This window comes from Parambassis ranga, chromosome 6 (genome assembly GCF_900634625.1).
Source record: "Parambassis ranga chromosome 6, fParRan2.1, whole genome shotgun sequence".
NCBI lineage: Eukaryota > Metazoa > Chordata > Actinopteri > Ambassidae > Parambassis > Parambassis ranga.
This window is the reverse complement of record NC_041027.1, coordinates 7,450,718-7,470,030: the sequence shown is the minus strand read 5'-3', so window position 1 is coordinate 7,470,030 and position 19,313 is coordinate 7,450,718. Positions and strand designations below refer to the sequence as shown.

Below are 19,313 nucleotides of genomic sequence, written 5' to 3'. Positions count from 1 at the left end.
TATTTAGATTTATGATAGCCAAGTAGCCACATGTTTCCAAGGTAAACGACACACCTAGCTCCATGGCAGACAGGGCCAGGGCTGCAGATGTCTGCCTGACAAACAAGCGCTGACCCCCTGAGACCCTCATCTCTCTACGCCTGCTAATTGACTTGTTATTGATCAACTCAAAGACAGTCTGATTTATGGGGGAGAGGAGTTGTGGAGACAGCCACCTGGCATGGAGCGGAGTGTTATGAATGTGAAGAGGAGACCCCGAGGGACTGGAGTCTGCAGTTTGGGAGGACATGCAGGAGTTTGCAATGCACCACTGAACTGACACCTTGCACTAGGAGATGGGTGTTTTTATTCCTACCACAATAAAGCCAAACAACATCAGCGAGCAACATGATTGTGAGGATGTAGCAGATGTGTGCAGTGGGAGGGATGAGTGGGAATATAGTTTGGCCAGTATACGTATGTGTATGGGAAAAGGGGGAGGAGGGGGAGATAGGGCTGTACAGGTTGTACAGATGGACCAAGAAGACCAAATACATTTAAAGTAGTCCTTTTAATCCATCCACAAGAAACTTCAGAAAATGTTAGTTTGAGAAGTGTGTGTGTAAAGCTGAGACAGACAGAGGACAGGGTGACAACAGGGAAGGTGTGCTAGGTGAGAGACAGAGAAGAGGGATATAGTAGTGATCTTGTGTAAAGGAGTTGCACAGGATAACAGGCTTAGCTCAGAATGGAGAACACAAAAGGGCTTAAGGCTGATTGCAGGCTGTGACAAGGAAAGGGGGAAAGAGATCAAGCCTTCCAGGCAGAACTATGTAAGCCAAAGGTCCAAAAAAGATCCTCTGATAGCTCAAGTCACATAGCAGCTTGAGGAAAAGTGTCAATAACAGGAATGAACGTTGAATGAATTCCACATCAGCGCTAGTTTCTTCCACATAAGCAATGTCCGTATTTAAATAGATGACCAAAATTGCAGCATGGTATTTCAAAATGTCATAATGAATGTGAGCATCTTTGTGACTGTATTCAGGGTAAAGGGGACATTTCCTTCTCATATTACCACTCTGTGTTACGCAATATATTTTTGCATTTCGTATGCAAATGTCTAATTGAAATTTCATTGCACATTCAACAGCTTCTCCCAGCCGATTCACTGTGAGTCACCTCCCACTGTCCACCTCCTCCATCCCTCATCTGGAGACATGATTTGGTAGATTAATACTCAAAGAGGTAGACTTCAGTGCAGAGCTATTCGTCAAAGCTACCTGCCAGAACAAACCCTTTACCCCACTACTCAAATCCCCCTCTCATTCATCTCCCCCGTCTCTCCCACTCAATGTCTTGTTTCCCCCTGGACTGGCCCCTCTCTTTCCTCTGGTTTTGTTAACAATCAAATATGTGATTATTCCAATGAGGTCATTAATTAAAGGCCCTCACTCCCTCTCTCTGAACTACAGGTTAGTGTGGCTACAATGACACAGTGTCAGCAAGTGTCAGCAAGTGATGCTGTCTGAAGACCTCATGTGACACTGTAGGACTTGATTGCATTTTGTGTGTCTGACACCATAATATCTTTCATGTCCAGCTCTCCAAATATTCATTTTTAGTGGATAGTCTAGTCTTGGGACCATATTAGTTAATTCCAAGTCCTGCATCAAAACTTTCCCTAAGGCACTGCAGAGTTATTTTGGTTTTGAACCAGTTCCATTCTTGTGGTCAGTTAGACAATGTGGAGAGCAACTGTGAGTGTCTAATTTATAAACTATTTTTGAAAGGAAAAAAAACTAATCCTATTAACATAGAAAGATGGGGTACATAGAGGGCAATAACATGCAGAGACTGCAGTGTGAACACATGAATGTGCTGGAGTGTGAGATAGACCTGCTGCATCTATGCAGACAATCCAGATGGATGCTAATCCACTCGCAGTAAACCGAAAGAAATTAAACCCTAAGCCAGATCCAGGAGCAGCAGAGGAGAGTGGGAAAACAAGACCAGTGTCTTTAATCAAAATAACAATGCTCTTTCATTCTGTGTTAATTAAATGTAAATTTCCCTGATTGAAGAGCAGTCCTCTTAATGCCAGGGGACCCTCAGTCACATAAACATCTACTCACCGAATTTGCCTTGTGTTTAACCACGTATTAGGTCCTTTCTACCAAATTGTCTGGTGCAGGTTTACACAGAAGGTCTGTCAGCTGAGGGATAGCATCTCACAAACAACTCTTTAAGATTTCAAACATTCAGCATCCGTGAAGAGAGGATTTCTTGGCAAGTTGTTAAATACCTGTGTAAGTGGGTTACATCAGCACACTTTTTTAAAAATGAAATGAAAGTTATAGTGAATTGTAAAAAAGCATTGAATATCACACTATTTGTCTCCTGACTGGTCATTCTGCCTTTTTTCTCATCCACACTCTCTCCTTTCCTCAGTCCTCTTCCATCAATGTAATGAGCAAATCATGGCCACTAGGGAGAGATGTAGAGAGAAAAATTGGTCCCATTATGTGTCAAGCTGTGTGAAAAGAGCAGAGCTGTTGTCTGTCAACTCTAACCCCCAACCGTCCCAGGTCTTAACTTCCCACCAAACACAAAGAGGTCTTTTCCCACACGTAGATCTGCTTATTATTTCCCTGTCTTTTAACTAAAAAGTCCATTATAGGAAATGCCAGGACAGCTGTGCCCTTTTCTGCACTAGCTCTGCCAGAGCTCAGACAAGGGAACAATAGACACGGCAGTAACATGCTGCGATTCAGAGCTGATTTAGCTGGTCTTAAACCTGACTTACAGAGTACAGTAATTATAGGAGCTAAAGGGAGGGGCTGTTAAGGATGCTGTGGATATGTGGGGGCCTGTGCAGGGAGGTTGTTGTCACTTGGCAGGCAGTCCAGTTGGCGAGAGAAATAGCTATTGGAGCCATAAGCCTAGGTGGTGAAACATTTATCAACCAGTCATCACAGTGATTCACATGATACAACAGGGAGCCATTATTTTACCAGTCCTGTCTCTCACGGCAACCTGCTGGTGTCGAAGAAGATGATAGCTATGGGCTTTACGAGCACAGTAACAGACGTATACAGTAATTGTTTGAGAACAATAGTTCTGAAAGTCCTGTCTCTTTTTCATATGCGGATTGAACTTCACTGACAAAGAACTGAGCAGCCCAACACAGGGGCATATGGCGTTTGTTCACTGTAGCAGAACACAGAGATGCCTCAGGAAGGGACTGACAAACATGTGGTCCCTGTAGTTGCAGGGGAGAGTAACTAGCGCTGAATACATAAAGATCACAAATAAATAGACCATCCACCTGCTCAGCGACAGCTTTGGGACCCGGTAGATCTGAAGATATTGATACAGTTTTGCATTTGCAGGCCTGCCTGTACAAGCCAGTGCAGCAGTCTCTGCAAATAAATTCCTAACTGAATAGGGAATAAGGGAACGAAAGGAGGGAAGCCTGTGATAGTCTTCTCATAATAATGATAAAAATGCTATTCTTCTATTCAATCTCACCTCACTCTTCCTGTTGCACGTTTTCCCTCCTGACTCCTGCAGAAGGCGCATCATTCTTTTTTTGTGTGTGTAAGACTTGCAGGAGAGACAGGGAGAGGGTGGAGCAATGGTGGTTGTTTATTTAGTTGGATAATCAAACGTGTGCTGAATAGAATCAAGCTGAAGGAGTCTACAGAGTGGCACTTGGCATTGGTAAGTAAATGAAGGACAGTCTCTCAGAAGTTACTCATTTACTGTTTCTATTACTATTAATGTCATACCAACAATGCTCTAACAAGCTGTGCTAATGGCATGGTATGGTATAATGGAACACACTTCCTGTCTCCTAAGTGGGCACTTTCAAGTGTTTATTGGATGGCACACGCACAGATGAAAGCAGATGAGGTTGTGCGTGATATGATGTCATTCACAGGAACACACACACACACACACACTAATGTATGTATATAGGTTAGATGCACCTGAACTGAAATGTGCATATTACTACCTAATTATCATCTGCATTTTTTTTTTGGGAAAATGAAATACAGATGAGTTGTTCCTGCTTTTACAGCCTGTTGGTCAACAAATTTAAATGGTTGGACTGATGGATTTGTTTGTCCTGTATTACAGTGTGTTCGTGAGACAGTCGGTTGTCAAACAACAGATAATTTTGACCTGATTGTCTGTCTGAACAATACAATTTGATTAGAAGATGTGACTTGTGCTCATTGTCACTTCTTTCAGTGGTGTTAATAAACACAGTACCTGCAAGTCTTTACAGGGCATTGGTGAATCTCGTATGAAAGAGACAAAAATATGTAAGCAATCTTGTTTCTGAAAGTCTCTGATGGTATATTACCCATGTTGTAATAAACAGTTTGGGTGACTGCTGGTAGATGGAGTGATGCTCTGTGATGCTGTTTATGCCAGTAAGGTATCACTTAACAGCATATGAATGGTATGGTGGACTGTAAATAATTGGTTATTAATGTCTAATTACTCATATTTTTGTATTCTACATACTGTTGCATGTATTCAGTTACTCCTCAACACTGTGTATAATGTACTAGCTGCCAAGAGTGAGTGATATTGAGCAGAGTCTGGGTGAGCATTTGCCTATCATCACAGATCCTCTCATTGCCTTTTAGATCATTCACCCATGCAAAATTCTCTTCCCAAAGATGGCTGCAGCCAAGTTTCCATGTCTGCCCTTTATACATTTTTTCCCCTCCATCCTCTCGCTTCACTTCTTCATGCCATTCTTTGTCATTGTGAAAAAAAAGGTATGTGACTCCAGAGTGGAGCAGAGCCCATTATCGTAAATAGGCCAATAAGTAACTTCACACAACGTCCTGTCCCCAATGCAAGCGCACTCTATATGCAAAGCAGAGACACACTGTTAAAGAAACTGGCGCCAAGTGATTATATTTGTAATTTAATTTCCTTGGTCACACAGAGATAAGAGAAGGGAGAGGCTACAGTTGGCTGGGGATGAAAAGAGAGACGACAATGTGACTACAGCTTCATTGTCTGGACTGAGATGTCCAAGACGACACCACTTTACGAACAAGGGTAGAGGCAGGCAGATAAACAGAAGCCTGAACTCAGGCAAAAACAATGTTAGTGCCAGAGTTATGTGATGGAGGGGAAAACGCCTTAAAGTGTGAAGTGCAGAATGATGAAGAAACTCGTTTCTCAGCTCTGGCTTTCTGTTTGCCTTCTTCACAGTCAAGTCTGCTGAATAAATGTAATCATCATGGTGGCCTGGGTGGGATGTCCATCACAAAGAGCAATGGTTCATCGCTGATTCCACCTGCAAGATGAACTGAGCCCCTGGAAGAAAAATGACTGAAGGACATATGGTGTACTCACATCCTCACATCCTCACGCACCCTGTCTCTCTGCTTTTTTTTTAAACAGATTGTGGGACTGCAGGCATCAAATTTCCTTACTTTTCCATTTCAAAGTGTTCACTTATACTGATGACAAAGCAGCAGAGGGCACACTACTGCAGTGGTCAAACTCTAGATTTTGACATCAGAACAGTCAGGGAGTACTGAGAGCTGGTGTTGAGGGATGGAGAGAAAGTACAAAGTTCATCAAAATCTGACACTACATGAAGCAGCACAGAAATGCAGGGACAGTGTGAAACTATTTTGTGTCATCTCAAATCCTCTCCACCACCTTTGTTCTCCACGCCTCTGATCTTCATGTCTGTCTCTCCCCTGCCATCTTGTCTTTCTGCGTATTTCCTCAGTGTCTTCACTTTGAACCTAACAGCATTAACCTGTCAGGAAAGTTACAAATGTTCTGAGTGAATTATGTAAACCACGGAGAAATAAAACTGCAAAAAGAGTGAGAGTTCTGGTTTTATTTTATAATTCATCATGCTGCCAGATATAAAACTTGACTTACTAAGCAGTCCGGCAAATTCTATCTCAAAATCTTCTGGAAATGAGCCTGAGAATATTAATCGCACATTGTCTGCCTAACAAATAAAAATCAAACACACGCATAGACAAACATGCACATATGCATACATGCACAGGCGTCCTATGATTTCATTACTCATCAAATGAAAGCAGTGTCTCCCTTGGTTCACCAGCGAAAGGTAATACATGTTACACCAGCACCACCAAAAGGTAGAAGAGAAAACAACACCTTTTAGAGCTCTTTTTTTTGTTTTCTCCAGATTAGAAACTTTTAAATCTGAAAACCAGATTAGGAATTTTTTATTTATTTATTTATTACATACCTCAGTGAACACCAGCACAGACTGACAGCAGAGGAACACACGCATTCTGGGATTGCATAGTGTCGGTGCAGAAATAATTAGTAGGACATGGCCACATAATTGCTCTCTAATTGATCCGAGGAGCAGCGGTTGAACCCTGGTTGTGTTCTACATGTGCTGCGAGCTGCAAGGCAGGAAACAATCGCTGTGCCATCTTCTGATTGATGTCTTTCTAGCAAATGCCCTTCAACAATCTGCGCCTGCCATCTCTGTGTGTCTATCAGGCCACCTATCTGTGTGAAACATCTCCTAACCATTCATCTGTCATTTCTTCTATTGTGCCTAACTCTCCCACTATCTCTATCTTTTCCTTTTTTTATCTTCATATTGATTTGGATGGTATTTCTCTGAAGGCATTCTCCACCTTTTGGTCTGCTTCTTTCAGAAAGGGTGAAAGAGCAGCACTTGTGGCAGTGGAAGGTGAAAAGGGGAGGGTTTGTTTATGAGACACTGGCAGCCATAAAAGACTGTGTGTTTTCAAGGCCACAGAAAGGGGAAATAAAAGCAACTTAAGATGAAAAGGAAATCAATTTTAAAAGTGCTTTTATTCAAAGAGGAAAGGGAGTAAGCTGCTTTTTTAAAAAATATGAAATTATGTTTGAAAAAGTTTCTTTTAAATCATGACAGTTGAAGAAAAAAAAACCCAGTTTCTTCTGGGAGTCACAGCTGGATACAAGAGGTCACAGTGAATAGTATTTAAAGTTTGATTGGGGAACAATACCACTCACGGACTGCATGCTGATGCAACATGACCTTCAAGGACATTCCCCTCATTTACACAGCAATTAAGTACTACCCTGTTGGTAAATTGAAAAAGAGACAAAAATCCTCTGTGGATTTAATAACAAACTCATTACCAGGGCCCAACAGGGCGGAACTGCCTTTTAATTAGAGCAACACCTGATTAACGCCCAATTAACGGAGCCAGAGCCACTTAATTCTCCCCTACTTTGGCAGGTTGAGAACATAAACATAAGCAGTCCAGCATCTGAGTGCTTCCTCTCCTCCTGGGAAGGTGGGAGAGAAAAGTAAATAACGATTTTGGAGGCAGTCTGTTGCCTGGTGGTCCAAATGCTCTCCAGAACAGAGGACTGTATGCTCTAAATGTATGAGGTAAGCATTTCAGGGAGGAGACAGATGTTGGTGGACTGGCTGGCAAAAACTCACTCACTTCACTACACGAGCAAGTCCTGGTAGGCAACCATCCAGAGCCATTGTGTTTAGTCACAGAACATGAGCTGTTGTTGTTCTCTTTTACAGATTACATACTCTTTGAAGGGTGAGGGTTTGGGTTGTCAGGATCAAGGATAGAGTCTGGACAGCAGAAGAGTACAAATCGAATTCTGACATCTTCACATCAAGATATTTTTCTCTTTTATTAGGTTTATTCAGTCCAACATTTCTAAAATGGAACATATCACACAGCCAAACTCACATTTTCATTGTCATTTATTGACACACAATCCACTCGCGCCCCCATGTGGTTAAACCATGTAGAAGCTCAATGTATTCACAATTCATATATTTACTCAGAAAGACAGCAGAACAACAACAACAAGCCAACAAGCAGCCACAGATTTGAAAATGGCTGCTCCACCTATCAGCAGCAGTGAAAGCAGCTCCTTTTGCACTGTATTTGTGTCTCATTAAAGCCGGAAACTAAATCACTTTAACTTCTTTTAAAAACAGTGTTTAATATGGGTCTGTTAAAGTGCATCTGCAAGTCAAACACTATATTGAAAATGGGGGCCGCCCTTAGGTACTGCAACTGTCGACCAAGAAATCTGAAATCACTAATTACCAGCACCTTAGATTAGAGCCTGCATAATGCCTCTCGGAGTTTAAGTATCAGGTAGGTTTCAACTATTCAGAGACTGAAATGTGACTTAATGGTCGAATTGCTGCAAAGAAACTAAAATTAGGAAAAGAGCTACTTGAGCACAGGAAGTTGTTTGGACATTAGACTGGCGGAAATCTGTACATTGATATGATGAGTGCAAATTTTGGCTACATAGAGAATGAGCTGATTATAAATCATTAGTAGGACTGCTGAAACTTTTCACTTTTAATGAGGACAGAATAACACTGAAACATGAATGTCTTCCTCCAATTTAGCTCACATTTCCACACTAAAAAAACATGGAACATTACAAAAGATGTTTTTTTCACACTGACATGATAAGTGCTGAAAACTTCAGGAATGTTTTTTTGACAGTGTTTTGTTTACAGCTGGTAGTACCTGAGTCTGCTCCTGGCTGAGGAGCAAACTAAACTTATGAACTTTGTGTAAGCAGGAGAACTTTTGGTGCCCAGTTTGTTTACTTGTCAGTTTTTGCGTGACTTCCCTTTTATTTCAGTCCATGCTGACAGCAAACTGGAGAATGATCCCCTTCATCAGCCCTGCAGGAAGCTGGCGCATTCAGTCCCACTGACTTTCTCCAAGCACAGATACTCAAACTGAGCCTGTGGGTGTTAGTCTGTGCTGCTTACACAGACTGTACATTTTCTATCATGCTCTTATTTCTAAACTTGATTCAAGGTACTGACATGTACCTCTTTGGAGTCTTGTTGCTTTTGGTGCAACCAGGCTGATAACTCTCACTGTAAGATCGCTTGGCAGCCCGAAGCTGAGATGACATCCGCCATGACTCCACGGCCTTCTCCAAGTCGGGTAAGATGTTTGGCACTACAGCTTGCTCAGCAATAAAGACTATCAACTCCACGACCAACAGCAGAACCCAACCTAAAGCCCCCAGCCAGTAGGACAAGCCGAGACTGGAGAAATCCTGACTAATTTCCTCCCGGTGCTGGTAGGTGAAAAAAGACCAGCTGAGGAGGAAGAAGAAACCTGTGGACAGATGGGAAAAATGAGTCAAGTCACGTATCATTGCCACTACAAGAAAAAAAAGTCATTAAGATCAATTATTAGAATGCCTGGAGCTTCAGAAAAGAGTTTGTATGATAATGAGGAGCAATTCCAAGAAAGTAAAAGTCTCTTTAAAAACTGCTGTCCTGGAGGGTATGTAAATGAGCAGAACATGAAAGAATTTCTGTAGGTGTGACTTTGACATGAACTGCCCTAATCAAAAGGCTATTCGGAGGTTAATTTGAAACGGGTGCATTTATGCTAGTACTTTGTTTATTTTGTTATTATTTAACACCAAAAGAACAAAACTCTAATTAAGCAAATGTGTGCTTGTGTGGCCCAGACATTTCAGAGGAATACAGTCCTACCTGTGGAGGCCATGGTGAGCAGCAGCAGTGTGGTGGGGTAGAGAGCCTGTCCTGCCATAAGGAGAGAGCGAGTGTTCGAGTAGGACCACACTGTCTTAGAGGTCCAGCAGAGGGCGAACACCAGACACAGAGCAGCGGTGCTCACGGCCATCAGGAAGGACAGAACTGCAAAGACTCTCTGTGCTTCCAGAGCTGGAGAACACAAAAAGGGCACATTAAACTGAGCTTTTTTATGAAGTCTCTACTACTACCAGTAGTCAGCATCATGAAAATGTCATGAACTCCCCCCACAGCATGTCCCTGAAAACAACTGAAACAAGAGAGTAAAATCAAGTAGTCATTTTTGTGTATAAACTCTAATAATGTGACTTTTTGTTAAAACAACCCAGTATTTAGTTTCGGTTGGGGTTTTACCTAGTAGCACATACCACTACTGACAAAATTTAATGGCCAACATTGTTAAGAGAAGCTAGATTTCCAAACATCTGCTTTCAGCTAAATCTGAGAGCCTCAATAGATACAAAGAATTCTCTTCTTTGGGACAGGAGCAAGATCAGACTTGTTGACCACTGCTGAGAAGCTCTTCTGCAACCCCACATTTTGTCAAATGTTATTAATCCTTCTACAGACTCAGGGGATGAATTTGTTTTATATGAAGATCCATTCGTTAAACATCTTTCATCTGGCTCAAATTTACAGCTTTAGAATGGTGACACTTTTTGACTGTAGAAAACTGTGAAAACAGTGTTTTGCTCACCATTGAAGACAATATCGTCTTTTCGAGTTGTCTGGTCGTTGTCGGTGTTATTCCACTGCGTCCACAGTCCCTTCTCATTCAGCCAGAAGGGTGTCCACACTGCATAGGTCACACACAGGCAGCCAGCTAACCCCAGAAAGGACTGAACAAGCCTGAAGCGGCTGATAGAGTCCCTAAACTCGGGAAACTTCATTTCTATACCACTAAAAGAGAAACAGAGAGGGGGTCTGAGAAAGCGTTACCAGTTTCTACTGAGGTGTAGTTACGACATGAAATCTGTCCACTGATCTTGTTTTTCTAAATATTTAAATCAGCTTTAAAATGTACGAAAAAGTACTTACCTCTTGTTGATGAGATTAAAAAAAAGCTGTCAGAAAGAAAGATGCTAAAATTAATCCTGTGTACTAGTTCCGATGAACTAGCTGTACTGCTGCTACTGTACAAACACATTCATTACACTGACACATATTACATGTGCTGTTTATGACCACAAGCCTACACATCAAACCCCCTCAGTGTAGCTCCGCCTCTGCTGAAATGGAAACTCCCCCCCCTCACAGGGGAGAAATTTCCCCGTACATTCTCCACTGTTAAGACCCACACTGTAGAGAAAGTGAAAGATCCTAGAACTTTGGTCATTCAATATCTTAGAAAGGAGAAGTTTGTCTGAAAAAAGTAAAGGGGAAAAGAATAACAGGACAAAAAACAGAAGTTTAAAAGTTTGAAAAATCCCCTCTTTGGAGTGTGTAACACGAATATATACCATATGTAGTTATGTCATGTAGAAACTGTGTATGGGGGTGATCGGGTCATTACACACAACAAAACACTAAAGGAAATCCCACTCTCACATTACACAAAGCATCAGCAACCACTCTTCTTCGTCACCAAACAACACCCTCCCCTTGACTTCCTTTGTTGCAACGGAACAGCACCCACAGACCACCCAAACGAAAGTCTCACTGGAATTCCTTTACAGTGTGTTTTGTACAAAACACGGGTCACATACAGGTTGTTTTCAGATATAACGACGTAAAAATTGCTTATAGAAAATCTGTTTTATTGATTACTAGCTACTCTGAATGAATGATTTCATTCCTTAACTTTATATTGTAATCACATAAAGCTCATTTGACCAAAATGGTAATGATGTAAAACACTTACAAGAACAGAACATGACTGATTTTGGTTGACTTACATTTGGCATTCACTTAGAATGAGAGTGAATAAACACAACTCTTACTCCAGATTACAAAAAGACAAGGCAGCCTCCCTTAGCAGCTTCACAATAAGGCCTCAAAATGCATATAGAAAAGTTCTCCTGTTCTAGCTGTTCTATCCTTGAATGCACTATATTTCTTCATTTCTCATTATCATGTTCTTGGCCGTTTCACTCGACCTTGTGTCAGGTGTCTGTGTTGATCTTTTCACCATAAATGCAGGGAGTGAAAAGGACGCTGAAGTACTGCCTCTCGCAGTTTGGAAGCAACATTTGTGCCTGTTTACTCTAAGCTTACTTCCTGGCTCTTTGCAGCAGTGCCTTGAATACATCAAGAATTTCTGGGTCCTCCCCAGCAGACAGCTCTGGAGTGTTTTTCTCCAGCCAATCAGAGGAACGGATCTGATGCCTGAGAGTGCCAATCAGCGAACCCAGACTCTCTGTGGGCTTAGATGCTTGGCAGTCCTGCAAAACAAACTCCTCAGCGGCCAGCGGGTCTGTGTCAGGAACAGGGCTATCCCTCTCCTTCAGCTGGTCCGATGACTTGCTCTTGGGTGATGATGTTGAATTGACAATCTCAGCATTGTTTGAATCTGCACTGTCCTCTTTCAGTGACTTTGTGTACTCCTCACTGGTGTCTTTGACAGTGTGTGAATCAGGGCTGATCCTTTTTTCTTCAGTTTCTTTCAAAGCCTCTCTAATGCGCTTCAGGCCTGAAATAACGCAAAACAAACATTGACAGAACATGTTGGTAAGTATTAAATCAATACCCCACTGTGCCATTCGAGGCAGAAGATGAGCTGAATGACACAAACCACTGAGTGAATACGTTAAATAATAGATATTTAATCCATATCTATTGTAAGGCAGAAAGTGGAATTAACATTAGATGATTAGAGAAGAAAAGCTTCTCTAAACATTTATAGTATTATTTTGATGAAAAAAAATAAAATACTATACTGACTATAGGATCTCATCCATTTTAGCACATTTCAGCTCATCTGAGTAATTTACAGTTGCATAAGGTTGCATAAGGAAATAAGGAATAGCACCTCTGTCTAATACACATAAGACAGAGTCGTTGGTATAAAAATAGAAACACAATGTATGATATGCATAATTCATTAGTGACTGACCAAGCTGAAGGTGGTGCTGTTGGTCTGCGAAGACGATGCGGAACCACCCGGGTGTGGAGCATGAGAACGCCTGGCCACAGCTCAACACCACCTTGTGTCTGAGGAAACACCTCCACAAGGACAACTCCTCCTCGAATGATGACTCTCTGAGATACTAACAAATGTATCACATTAAAAAAAAGACACATTAGTCCTACAGCGATGTTATCTTATACAAACCTGTATGACACATTTTGAAAAGTTCAGACATCCGACATTGGCCTAACCTTTCTGAGATCAGCCCAGACATAAAGTGCAGCAGGCCTGTCTAGGAAGGGGATTCCCAAAATGATCAGCTCCCTTGTCAGGCAGCTGTGAGCAGCTTTTAATCTGCATCTGTTTTCAGGCAAAAACTCCTTGTTGATCCACTCTATAATATGAGAATGTGAAGTGACAGTAGATAGGGGTGAATTAAATGACACAAGTTTTTGTGCAGCCTGGTGTGCAGCAGAGCACCATGCTGTGCCCCTGTCACATCAGAAGAAGTAAAAAAAAGGAAATGTTGTTTCTTGGAAGTGGGGAAAGAACCAGAAATGTTGAACTGTTGAAAAGCTTGCATCAAAAAATTATTTGCATTTATGAATTATTTCTCTGCAGTACACAAAGAGACTTGTTTTGAAAACAACCAATTATAAGAATGTGAATTTTGACTTGGTATGTTCAAACAGGGATGATGTTAGGATTATTTTCCCACTTGAGCTTATGATAAGTCTGACTGGAGGATACTTTGCAAAAGCACCTGTGAATCATACCTCTGTCATGAAGCAGCTGCGCTACCTGGTGCTGTGAGGTCCCAGGGATGCCATGAAAGGAGCCTAGCTGGGCCAAAGCCTCTATGAGGTCTCTGTTCTCAGTATGCAGAGTGCCTATTCTGATTCCTGCCATTGCAAAGTCCTAGAATGATACAAAGACTGTGAACACAAACATGTGCTAAAAAAGGAAAAAAAAAGATTGTACTGTACTTTCAGCAGAGATATGAAAAGGTCACACAGTCTCTCACTCTCAGTGCTCAGCACAGCATGTACCTTGCTCATCCCCCACATCACATGTGTCCTCTGAGGGTCGGGGAGGCTGAAATAAGGGCACATCATTAGGAGATAAGAGGGTGTCTTCAGCTGCAATTGTGATGATTAAGTGTCTAATAGAATAATCATGCAGAGGTAAGGTTCATACAGTACCTGTCTATACTGAGGACACTGCGAAAGGTGACAGATTCATCAAACACTGTCAGCATGTACACTTCATCCACAATGGCGTGAAGCTCATTTCTAAGGCCAGAGTACATGTTAAGAAAGACATTATATAATATTGTCATAGAAGCCCTACTAAACCATAGTTTTTATTGTTAATGACTGTTCATGGGAGGAAAATACAACATAAATGTAAACTGGTTCCTATAATATCCGACATCAGTGTCAGTGCACTTTATGGTTACAACTAAGGAAATGAATCCAGTGGGGTCATTAAAAAAAAAAAAAACAACAGACGATGGGGGAGACTCTTTGGCCCATGGCTGCACTTGACAATATGCTGATGATTTGGAGAAGTGATAAAGAGCCCTTTATATTCCACACACGGGACAGAGCTCTGGGCCATAAAATAAAAGTGATCACAGTGGGTACTATATGCAGTGACTTGGCAAGGTGCTTAAAAGAGCCACAGGACTGCAGACCAGTAAGATTACAGTATTAAGCCACAGCGTGAGATAATAGTGGGGCAAACATACCTTTTGGCAAACTCCAAGAAGGCAATCATGTCCTTCATGGTGTAGATCTCTGCCAGAGGGTTGTGGGGGTTCATCAGGATAACAGCGCGAATGATGATCCCCTTCAAGAAACAGGGAGTAAACTGAAACAGTGCGTATTCACAAGCTTTACAGTTAAAGCTGAAAAACAAATACAGCATCTAAGGATTTTATTTTAACAGACTCTCCTGACTGTGTCTGTTTGTCTTTAAATATTCATCAAAGGCTTTCATGACTTACCTCTTTCTTGGCCCTACTCAGACCTTCTTCTAGCTTTCTCACAGTGAGGTGGAAGGGTCGGCCATCTTCACCAACAGCCTATAAATAAAAGGCAACAAGAGAAGGGAACACATCCAAACAACTTAGCTGACATTACATTCTACTGTCTGAGCTCACATGACGTAAAGACAAACATTTCACAAATATTCCTACCTCACCATCAAGAGGAACATGAAAGAGTTTTACATCACTGTACAAATGTAGATCTTCAGTGATAACACCATAGAAAGGAGTAGGGATGAGAATGGCATCTACAACACAGGAAAAAAACACAAACAGCATTAAATGCACACACACAGCATCTCCTTTTAAATCATAACTTCAAATGTTTTCACACATACTGTAAATGACGGGGAGGAACAAACAGACAGCAGACTGACATTATAAAATGTGGTGATCAGAATACAACTGCGTTCCTGAAAACAGTAGACTACTTTTTATTTTTACTGACTTAAACCTCATATGTAGTTAAACATTTGCTCATTAAACTGCTACCTAGTGAGCTGAGATTTATTTGACCCATATTAATCATATTTTACAGCATTAATGGTCATTTTTACTGCTAATGAGCACCACATTTAATCATAACATGCGCTAATCTAATTTTGCCAGACATTAGCACAAATGAATGGTTAACTTTGTGTTAGTGATACAAATAGGTTGTAAATAGGTGAAAATAGGCTACATTACAGGCTTGTGATTTTATATTAAGTTAGTTATGAAGCAAGAGCTATGCTTAAATGAAGTGTTTGCTGTACAGAATAGACAATTGATGAAGCTTTCTAATAACTGTGTATTCTTTAAGCTTATGTATGAATAACTCTGGTATGTTTAATTTGGTGATCATTTTTAATACTTAACAGGCAATGAAAAAAACTAGGTTAGATCTCTGCTTATTTTTGCCCACACATATTTATATCTACACAGCAAGGACAGGTGTGTTCTGTGTGTGTGTACTAACCTTTAGGGTCGCAAATTACAGCAGCAATACATGAGAAGAGGGAACCACAGCCATTCATCACCACAACCTGAGGAAACACATTCACTGTGTTATTCAATAGAGCCAATTAAGACACAAAGGGAGGCCTGATAAATATACCACAATTCATCCCCCAACTAAAACAGCCACTTGATACATCCGCACTGTAAGTTGGTCATCTAAAAAATGGTGTTAGTTAAAGTCAAAGTTAGCTTTATTGTCAATACTGCCATATGTACTGGACATGAAGAGAAATTGCATTGATCTCAAACCCACAACAAGAAACATAAGAATAAAGTATAAAAAAAGTACAGAAATAGTAAATAAGGTATACAAAATATGTACCTACAAAAAGGCACACACAAAATACAAGGAAACAAAAGTTAAGGAACAGTGCAAAGGATTTTAATAGTGCAAACAGTGCAGTTATTTATATACAGCTTATTTGAGAATAAAGTGACTGAGGTGCAGAGAGGATACAAAGGGGGAGGGTTACAGCAGCTGGTGCACTGAGTTTGTGAGGGAGAAACATAGACAGGGAAGGGGTGGGGGCGTGGGGGTACTGGGGTGTCCACAGTTCAGTGAGTGGTGGTGTGGTGGGGTGTCAGAGTTCTTGTGTACGGGGCAGAGCAGGGAGAGAGTTCAGCTTCCTGATCGAAAAGTGTTAGTTTAATTAGAGCACTTTGACTTTTTTTATAACCAATTAGTGAGCCAGTTAGATAAATTATTTGGATCTATTGGTAATAAAAGGCTTTGACCTATATGCAGCATTTGTCCATCTTAAAACATTTCATCTTCTACAGTGTTTTATCATTATTATCATTATTAAGTGTTCTTGTGTACAAGCAAACGATTATTCAAGAAGTAACATGGAGTCAGAGCCTCTAACATTTGTTTAGTGCCACCTATCTACACTCATTATAATGTGTTGATATATAGAGCTCAGTATTATATTGTGGAAAAAAGTGTAAATACTTCACTGTTAATGAACTTCAGTACTGTTCTTGCTACACAACGTGAGAAACTGAATGCTGTTACATTTTTTTTTATCTCTGCTATTTATATGCTTCCTAAACTCCCTCAGGCTTTAATGTATTCAAATGATTGTGGCTGCATTCCAACAATAAAATCCACACTCACATTGTCAGCTTTCAGTGGGTTTGGCGCACAGCAGTAGTGGGTCAGGAACTTTGCGACTTCCTCCCTCAGGCTGGAAAAAGAGCAAAATGGAAAGGTCATCCAAGTGTTAATTGCAAAAGGTTATAGCTTTACTAAAAGCCACGTAATAAATGTGATTCTCATTAAAAATGAAATTACAAGTGTGCTTAATGTCTTACAAAGTGTGTCCCCTCCAGTCTGAATACTGCAACAAGGATGGGTCAACATGTAGCATGTCAGGCTTGGTCAGCTGTAGAAGAAAGGGAAATGTATTTTTCAATAAAACAAGATTAAAAACAGATGTGAACATGTCTCATGGAACCCTGCACTCTAAAGCATTGCATCACAGGTATACACAACTCTGAACTTACTCGTGCATGAAGGAGATCGTAGCATAGTTTGTTCTCACTGGTGCCCATATTGATTATACCCTGAAAAAATAATACAAATTCTCAGCTGTATCATTTTTATTTTGCCACACAGTCCTACATCTGTACATTGTGCCATCTTACGTCAGGGTTGTCTGTGTCGTGGTGTTTGTCCAGGTGATACTGGGCAAAGCCCTCCTGGAGAATGCCCTGATGCTGGCGGATGCTGTTACCACGCTTAGACAGGTAGACACTATGAATAGGAGCTTCCACACCTCTCAGCACTGCCAAAGCCTGCTGAGACAGTTTGCAGGTCTGGACAGATGTGGGTTGTGAAATTGTTGTTTCGTGAGCTGCAGCAGCTTCTGAGGGTGGCTGAGGTAAAGGTGATGAGACGGCGGGGTCAGCTGTGGTCATCAGGGAAGCTGACAGATCAGCGAGGGTTGAGACGGACGGGTCAGTTGGTGCTGCGTTTGGAGCTCCCTGTCTGACAGAAAACAACGCCCCCTTGAGCATGCTGAAGAGGCGGAGCTCATGCTGCCGCTCCTGTTCCGCCCTCCTCTCCTCACGCTGCTCCCTGCGCTCCTCTGCCTGCAGCTCTCTCTCCAGCCGGGCCTCCTCCAGGGAGATAAGGCGCTCCTCTGCAGACTGTTGCCAGTTCAGGAAGCTGGCCAGGGCTTTATCCAGGCTCCTCTGACCACAGCATGTACTGCCCACATGGCCCCATGATGTTCTGCCTCCTCGCCGGCGCTTCCTCTGTCTCACACAGGGTGGAGGACGAGAAGTCTCTTTGCTGGGCTGGTCAGATGTGTCCGCTGCTGCTGGACCACCAACAGCCTGAGTGGCAACTGAAGCAGAGCCAGCAAGGTTCAGCTCACCAAAACCTGGAGACATAAGGAAGACAAATAAGCTGTGTGCAGATGTTTACAGTAAGAAAGATGTTTGTATTCTGAGTGACAACCTGTAGGTGATATTCTTGCATTTGTTGAGCTCTCTGCTCGCCCCAGTGTGTCCTCTGGTTCCAGTAGAGACTGGCCATCGGTCTCCTGGTCATCTCCAGATCCATAGTACATTTCAGGTGGCGCAATGGCTGAGTTCAGCATGTTCTCCTCAACATCTTCACATTTAATATCCAACGAGTCTCCAGTTTTAGGAGGTTGGCCAAAGAGAAACCCCCCTGTGGAGGCAGGACCAAAGGAGCCAGCTGGGACTCCCTGCAGATATGCATCAGGCGCCCCTGCGCTCTGAAACACCTGTTGAGCAATGACAGCTCCACCCAGAGAGTTGTAGGTAATCGCCGGTCTGTTCGCCAACACCCTGTCCATCACGTCATAGAACTTCCACGACCTCAGTTTGTGGTTGTCCTTGATGCGGCGGTACTCCAGCTTCATCTTCTTGATCTTCTCCCTGCATTGGTCACCTGTGCGGTAGATGCCTTTCTCTCGCAGGATATGCGCTATGCGGTCAAACACACGCTGATTGCGCAACGAGCTCTCCAGTTCAATCTGGACAGACTCATCTGACCACAGCTGGAGCAGCTCCACAATCTCCGGGTCGGTCCAGTTGCTGCCCCGCTCATGCCTCCTGCCGCGAAAGTCCATCATCTAACTCACAGGATGAATTGTGAATCTGCAACACAAGCAGAGATCACAGAAGACGGAGAGAGTATTTTAACTTCAGCAGCGCCAACGTGGGGATATAAATGCATTCTTGGCGTCGTTACAGTCATAGTTTGTGAGCACAGAAAATGTGAACGCGGTATTTTTTACCCACTTGTGTTTGCTCACCGTGAATCCAAAGTGCAGGTCTGCGGAAACAGATTGTTGTGAAGCTGTCACTCATGTGACATCCACGCAGATTGATTCGTGTCACGGAAGATTAACTCGGTTCGGGGTGTCATAGCTTTTGTCCAACCGGTGCTACAAAAAATATGCAGTTCGTTCTTACAGCAAATTTGTCATAACTTGGAGGAATAGGGAACAGACGCGTACAAGGTAACTGCATCCGGGTTGACGGCACATGCGTGCTGTCCTTATTCCGGGATAACTTTGGCCCGTGTTAACAAAGGAGCTGCTGGAAGCGGGCTGGTTTTCACTTAGACCAGGCTGGTAGAC

At 42.2% G+C, this 19,313-nt stretch overlaps 2 protein-coding genes across 4 annotated transcripts; both read right to left on the bottom strand.

Annotated features, from left to right (window-relative positions):
- Positions 1 to 7,762: 7,762 nt before the first annotated feature.
- Positions 7,763 to 10,797, bottom strand: LOC114437181 (uncharacterized). 2 transcript variants are annotated; one of them, XM_028407690.1, is made up of 4 exons: positions 10,619 to 10,797; positions 10,278 to 10,480; positions 9,521 to 9,712; positions 7,763 to 9,134 (listed from the first exon to the last, which is right to left on the bottom strand). In XM_028407690.1, the coding sequence occupies exons 2-4, from the start codon at positions 10,468 to 10,470 to the stop codon at positions 8,821 to 8,823; spliced, it is 699 nt and encodes a 232-aa protein (XP_028263491.1). In that variant the 5' UTR covers positions 10,471 to 10,480; positions 10,619 to 10,797; the 3' UTR covers positions 7,763 to 8,820. The 2 variants fall into 2 exon arrangements, with proteins under 2 accessions (XP_028263491.1, XP_028263489.1); XM_028407688.1 differs by having other exon boundaries at positions 10,278 to 10,797.
- Positions 10,790 to 19,294, bottom strand: accs (1-aminocyclopropane-1-carboxylate synthase homolog (Arabidopsis)(non-functional)). Of its 2 annotated transcripts, none has more exons than XM_028407686.1 (16): positions 18,973 to 19,294; positions 18,161 to 18,828; positions 17,344 to 18,083; positions 17,203 to 17,262; positions 17,011 to 17,081; positions 16,814 to 16,883; positions 15,656 to 15,722; positions 14,848 to 14,945; positions 14,656 to 14,733; positions 14,398 to 14,498; positions 13,850 to 13,939; positions 13,697 to 13,742; positions 13,424 to 13,565; positions 12,899 to 13,041; positions 12,633 to 12,786; positions 10,790 to 12,209 (listed from the first exon to the last, which is right to left on the bottom strand). In XM_028407686.1, exons 2-16 carry the CDS (start codon positions 18,801 to 18,803, stop codon positions 11,791 to 11,793), a joined length of 2,922 nt encoding a protein of 973 aa, XP_028263487.1. In that variant the 5' UTR covers positions 18,804 to 18,828; positions 18,973 to 19,294; the 3' UTR covers positions 10,790 to 11,790. The 2 variants fall into 2 exon arrangements, with proteins under 2 accessions (XP_028263487.1, XP_028263486.1); XM_028407685.1 differs by having other exon boundaries at positions 18,987 to 19,294.
- Positions 19,295 to 19,313: the final 19 nt, after the last annotated feature.